We start from the raw sequence: 6,190 nt of genomic DNA on the forward strand, positions 1-6,190 counted from the left end.
GTTCAAAACTCAAAACCTACGTTTCACCTGCGCGACTTAGGCCCGGCCGCCGGTCGGAAGAGGAAGTGGGAAGACGGACCACCGGTGAGTCGCCATGGCCGCCGCTGCAACTTCATCTCTCACGAAGTTCTTCTCCTCCCTCTCAATCTCGAAATCATCACAAATACACCATAACTCCGTCTCTATAAACCTTCAGTCTCTTCCAAAGTCTAAACCGGCTCGGTTGTTTGCCACCAGGGGCTCTGTTACGCCTTCTTCCCAGGAACCTAAGGGTGTTTTCTCGGGCATGAGAATTTACAATGTTCTGATCACCGTGGGTGAGAACGAGTCTGAAGACCAGCTGGTGAATCGGTTCAGGCGGCAGGTCTTGAGAGCAGGGATCTTGCAGGAGTGTAAGAGGAGAAGATTTTTTGAGAATAGCCAGGCGAAGAGAAAGAGGAAAGCTAGAGAAGCTGCCAAGAGGAATCGCAAGAGGTTAGTTGATGATCAGCAAAATCAGATGAGTTGTTCATGGCTGAATTTGGTTTCTGTGTGATTTTGTTATTTTGAATCTTCTTTCTTCTTCACTATGGTTGAATGGTCTGTTTTCTTTCATTTTCTTGGCAACCAAACAGTGGGTTTCGATGTCAACTTCTTAATTGTGTTCTTCTTTCAAATGCTCAATACAAACCTTGGGGTTCCTTGATCCACCAGCCCCACCATTGTTCTTCTTGGTTCCATTTTCTCCTCTTCATTTTTAATCTTCCTTAACATTTTTCTAAAATTCATAAGCCAGCCTCAGATTGATCAATGTCAATTCGAATAATTTGTCTATCAAAATTCAAAACTTCTTCCATTTTAGTGAGAGAAGGAAGAGGATAGTGAAGATTATTCAATTACTGATCGAAGAAGCTTGAGTAATAGTTATCACTAAGGTATTCTACATATTTCAAGCTTACAAGTGTGAGGAGTGTAAGACTAATATCAAATATACTTTTACTCATCTACTTAAGTTTTTGAGTCAATTGGTGATTTAACTGAGTAAAAATTTGAATCTTTAATCTTTTGGTTGATGGTACAATCCTTGATCGATTGAGTCATACTCCATTAGCCACACTTGTATTGTCTTCATGGTCTTACGAATCAAAAACAATACTTTGAGAGGCAACTAGTTTCCAATACAAGGGTTATCTCCAAACATCCCAAGCTCTTATGACATGACTAAATATGTTTCAACTCTCCTTAGGTTCTGTGTTTTAAAAAAGTGAAGAATGGGAAAAATGAAGATTGTTCCATTCAGTTCGCTCTCATTGCAGATTCAGATTTTTGTTTTGCCATTTTGAATTCAAGCAATGGTTTTCTAAGTAATGTATGTGATTCTCAAATTGCAGATGGTTTAGGAGGCCTCAATCAAGAGCTGAGGAGCAGCCAAACAAGAAGACCCCTCAGAGGAAGAATAGAGATGAGGAAGATGACAACTGGGACTTTTACCAAGTAGACCTCCCATACTGTTCATAGAAGAAGCTCACTGCCTTGAGTAATTGATGGGAAGGATTATTAGATAATGGGTATATTTTAGTTAATATTTAGTTTAGTTGTTAATTTAGATTAATTAAAGTTTAACTCGAATTTTAGAATTAGTTAGTTAATTGCCAAGGCTATAAATAGCTACTTAAGGGTTGCAATATGAAAATTTATAAATATCATTTTGAAGTAGGAGTATTGTTTTTGGAGAGCTCTCTCAACCTTTGGGATGAACTTCATTTATTTGACTATGGACTTGGCATAATATCTTTACTTGCTGCATCAGAAATATTAAACTCAAGCCCTTTATCTCAAAAAGAATGGTCTCAATCCTCTTCTTTCTTAGCATTATTGTAAATCATTTGATCCTAATCGCCTGGCGTAGAAGGAGCCAAATGACGGTTGGTTAGTCATTCTTTAGGAAGAAACGGAACTAGTCAATTGAGAGGATCATCTTTTTGGGGGGGAAATGAGAGATATTTTGTTCCACCACAAAGAATTATTTGATTTTTGCATCCGTTGGCTTCATCGAGATCGTCTCATGCATAAGAGAGCATTTTTTGAATGAGAAGATTCTCTTTCTACACTGACGACATATCCCCGCCTCTTCCTTCCTTGCCCGTCTCAGAATATTTCTTCCTGGATTAATTATGTCCAGCTTAAATTGATGTTTTTCAATGCAGTCTCTCTTCTACTTTGAAATTGAACTGGTCTAATTAGCAAAACAAGAAATTTGTTCTGAAGATGCAACAGATTATTTTGTAGATGAGTATCAATTCCAAAGCTTTGTTTTTGGATGAAAATTGATATAGAACATAGAGTAATCACATTATCCGGACTTCAAATATATAAATATATATTGTTTATTTAACAAATTCTTGTAAAACTTCTTTATCACATTCGCTTCGTGCAACGATGTCATATGCACCTACGAAGCTTTAATCAAAGTTTAAAGTTATATGTGTATATATATATATATATATATATATATCATTGAATTGAATTGAATGATTGAATTTACAAATAGGTCATTCCCCAACCCAAGATTTGACGGTGAAAGTGGCTCTTTTATAGTAATATCATATGAGCCAAAGCATTTACATACATATTCAAATGCGAATTGGGAAACCCAATCAGTTCATCGGGTATTACTCTAGTCCTGAAACTGTATCCAAATTTAGTAGATGAGCCAATTACAAATGCTGCTCATTTCAATACAACTCCAATTAAAAACACACTAAACTATGTCAGTAATTAGCAACCTTTGCTATACAATTTCTTATGGATTAGATGAACATGACCCTGCCAAGGATGAACATGCACGCGTCGAGCACAAATTAGAGACAGACAACTTCATCAGAACGGCCGAATTTCTTGTAGAATTGGCACACACCATCTGCTGTAAACCAATTCTCTTTCATCTGCAAGGCACCAATCCAGCTCGTTAATGAATCTCTACAGCATTTGGAAGAGAGAATATGTCATTGATGTTTTTAAAGTGGAAGTGCGTAAGGATAAAAGCTCACAAAGTAAGGGTAGTCCTTGATGCGAAACTTTGCTGGAGCAGCCTCCATAAACAAATGAATGAAGTACAAAACAAATTTGCCACATTCGTCGCCATTTTTCTGTTGTGGCACCTGGAAAGTTCGTAGGTCATGTAATTAGTCTTACAATAACGAGCGGCAAGTGAAAATGCGAAAGAGAGCTCTGAGAGTGTTGTGGGGGGGACAATTCATCCGATACCATATTACAACTGAGAATAAACAAAATTAAAAGTATAACACCTTACAAATAAACTCTAATAATTAGAAAAGATAGTTCAAACGTGACAATTACGATTACCTTAGGCACCATGAGAGGAATTTTACAAATAACATTCAAGTTTTTGCATTTTCCATCTTCTTTGAAAATGTCCAACACAAATCTGAAAAAGATTGCAAAAGCATATCCAGTACTTAGAGAAAGGCATTTACAACAATAGAGAAATAAAAGACTCACTTTCTAATCTCTGGTTCAAACCGCCTTGGATTTGCCTCCTGAAGTGAATCAAGCAATAACATGCATGGTTTTCTGGTTTTTGACTCCGGTCTCTCATCAAAGTGGCAAAATATCAGGAGGCTCCAGTGGCTCCTAGTAACAATTAGTCAATTACAAGATACCGCATGATGACGACAAGAGACTAATTCAGGAGTGGGGAAGAATCTACCAGCAAACAATAGGAACAAAGACATATTTCTTTGAAAATATTTGTTTGTCCTTGATCCATTTCAGGACCTTTCTTCTGTGGGATGCTTTCAAGTACAAGCTAAACCATAAGCAGTCAAGGTATGTAAAATGAATCTTCTTCTCTTCTGGAGAGCTCCTCCATAAATTCCTACGCATTTCAATATTCCAGTCAAATTACCTCAAACGTCTCAGTATGTTTACCAAAATTATAAGAAATGTTACTTACTGAAAACAATATTCAAAAGCTCCAGAGTCGAGCTTCCTTTTTTGAACAGGAATTGCACTGTTGCATCCAACTTTCCTTGTTCGCTTGCGTCGACGAACAGGACTGGTGCCTGACATGGAGGGGGATACAAGCTGAAAATTTTTAACATTCTCAGATTCTTCTAACTCATTCCTGCTACCATGCCCTGATAATCGATATAAGAGGTGAGTTACATATGGAACCTGAATACTGCATGCCTCTGTAAGCAACCAAACAGATTTACTACAAAAATTCCTTCTGGCAACTTTCTTGGGCGCTGTACATTGCCTTTTAGCATATGATATGTAGTTGTATATATTTACCTTGTAGTATATTTTTACCTTTTATATATATAATATGTAGGGGTTCATTTATAACTTAAATATAATATGTAGGGAATTCATTTATACCTTATATATATAATATGTAGGGGTCAATTCACCTTTTTAGTGTAGCACAGATGTCATATCAAAGAAGGGTTATACACGCATATGTTATATATAAGGTATAAATGAACCCCTACATGTTATATATCAAACGTAAAAATAAACTACATACTATATAGAAAAAGGCCAAGGATGTCCAAAATAAACAGACAAAACTAAATTGGAACAATGACAGGAAGTTATTATAGTGCAGGGGATCTAGACGACTATAGTACAACATATCTGACATAGTTTTCTCACTAAATTCAGTCGAACAATCTAACTTAAAGTTAAATAGGAATTTCAACAGAGGAAACTGAGGCCATGGTAGGCCATAAATAAACAATAAACAACAAAAGATGAAGAAGTGATTTTCTCCATGAGATAATAAAATTTGTTAACCTTACTGGGAACTACTGTTCAACACTATCAAATAACAAAAACAACTTTGATGATGAAATATTATAAAATGTAGGTGGTTATGGTCTTCTGAACTCCATACAACTTCGTTGAACTCTACTTGATTTATAGAGAATAAAATTAAGAGGGAAAAAAGGAAAGGGCTAACAATTTCCAACAATCAATAACTTCAATACAATAACCAGGAGGTTGAGATCTCCAGTAACCCTTCAAAATAAATTGGATAAATAACCATAGTCCATAGGTATCATCCAACTCTATTATTAACAAAATTCCCAAGTAAAAAGTACTGAGCCACATCCAGAATTCATTGAAAGGTATGCATAAAACTAATCAGGTGTAAACAGAGACCTTCATCATTCTTTGAAACGAACCCTTCCTAAATTTCTAAACTGCAGAAAGTTTAGCATAATACATGATAAATGGGCGTGCGAATGAAAGTTTCACCAAACGAGACAAACTCGCGTAACAGTCAACATACATGGGCTACCAAATAATCTTACCTACACCTCCATCCACTTAGTTAACGAAATTCAAGATATTCTATGAGTTTTGGTTTCTGCTGAGTTCGAGATTCTGCTTCCGCTTATGAATTATCAACACCGCGCCACTCCAAAAACAAAAATGTCTATCGAAGTCCAACCTACGCCCTTCTAATCGATCATTCAAACTACAGAGCTATACATTTCTTTCTCCAATAACCTTCTTAGTCGCTTGTGGCAAAGAAGAAACATACAACTAGCTAGTAAAAACAAGCTTCTCATTATCACTACTCCGCATCATCAAGAAACAGAAATATCAGCCAAAATCGAGCGAAAGACCTTTAAATCGCTATAAATTATCTCCTTCCAAGCTCCAAATTCAATCTCTCGGCAACCAAGCGAGGCTAAACGAAAATAAGAAAAATGATGTTGGTAAACACACTAATAGAAGTTACCTGTAGTCGTGTGATCGATGTCAATAATTATTACCGGTTGTTGACGCTTTCGCTTACCCATTGATTGCGATGCTTTTCAAAACTCTGCCGATCCTTTTTCTCGGTCGAAGAAGATGAAGCGTTCGCTGCCGGGCTGTGCTAAGTTTGAATGCCAGGGAATCTGAATCGTTCCTATGGTGAAACGACATGTCGTAATTCGTAATCCGTAGTGAACTTTTTATGAACTCGATTAATATTGGTAAAGAGCTGTTGAATTTATTAATTTGTATCCATTTTATAGCCAAATTGATTGCAAAATTATCAAAAATAGCACGTACCTTACAAAAAATAGTGTATTTTTTTTAATTCTTAAAAATAATTCTTTTCGGTCCATCTCGAATTAGATCTACAACGAGAATTTTTGGATCGTTTCGATACATCCCTAATTTTTATATA

The 6,190-nt window shown here is 36.3% G+C and overlaps 2 protein-coding genes across 2 annotated transcripts; one reads left to right on the plus strand and one right to left on the minus strand.

Moving 5' to 3' along the window:
• The first annotated feature begins 13 nt into the window (after positions 1-13).
• Positions 14-1,821, plus strand: LOC120082853 (30S ribosomal protein S21, chloroplastic-like). Its single transcript, XM_039038193.1, has 2 exons — positions 14-474; positions 1,371-1,821. The coding sequence occupies exons 1-2, from the start codon at positions 95-97 to the stop codon at positions 1,495-1,497; spliced, it is 507 nt and encodes a 168-aa protein (XP_038894121.1). The 5' UTR covers positions 14-94; the 3' UTR covers positions 1,498-1,821.
• A 728-nt stretch (positions 1,822-2,549) lies between these two features.
• On the minus strand, positions 2,550-5,987 carry LOC120083766 (probable ubiquitin-like-specific protease 2A). The gene is made up of 7 exons (XM_039039626.1): positions 5,756-5,987; positions 3,956-4,139; positions 3,710-3,877; positions 3,502-3,633; positions 3,346-3,427; positions 3,030-3,140; positions 2,550-2,924 (listed from the first exon to the last, which is right to left on the minus strand). The coding sequence occupies exons 1-7, from the start codon at positions 5,814-5,816 to the stop codon at positions 2,841-2,843; spliced, it is 822 nt and encodes a 273-aa protein (XP_038895554.1). The 5' UTR covers positions 5,817-5,987; the 3' UTR covers positions 2,550-2,840.
• Positions 5,988-6,190: the final 203 nt, after the last annotated feature.

This window comes from Benincasa hispida, chromosome 8 (assembly GCF_009727055.1).
Source record: "Benincasa hispida cultivar B227 chromosome 8, ASM972705v1, whole genome shotgun sequence".
Classification (NCBI taxonomy): domain Eukaryota; kingdom Viridiplantae; phylum Streptophyta; class Magnoliopsida; order Cucurbitales; family Cucurbitaceae; genus Benincasa; species Benincasa hispida.

Bases quoted from the DNA above. Each gene is read 5' to 3' on its own strand.
- LOC120082853 (XM_039038193.1), top strand. From the start codon at position 95: ATGGCCGCCGCTGCAACTTCATCTCTCACGAAGTTCTTCTCCTCCCTC. The intron at 475-1,370 runs GTTAGTTGATGA...CTCAAATTGCAG, and splicing joins GCCAAGAGGAATCGCAAGAG to ATGGTTTAGGAGGCCTCAAT.
- LOC120083766 (XM_039039626.1), bottom strand. From the start codon at position 5,816: ATGGGTAAGCGAAAGCGTCAACAACCGGTAATAATTATTGACATCGAT. The intron at 4,140-5,755 runs GTAACTTCTATT...ATCGATTATCAG, and splicing joins CATCGATCACACGACTACAG to GGCATGGTAGCAGGAATGAG. The intron at 2,925-3,029 runs GTGAGCTTTTAT...GGTGCCTTGCAG, and splicing joins TCAAGGACTACCCTTACTTT to ATGAAAGAGAATTGGTTTAC.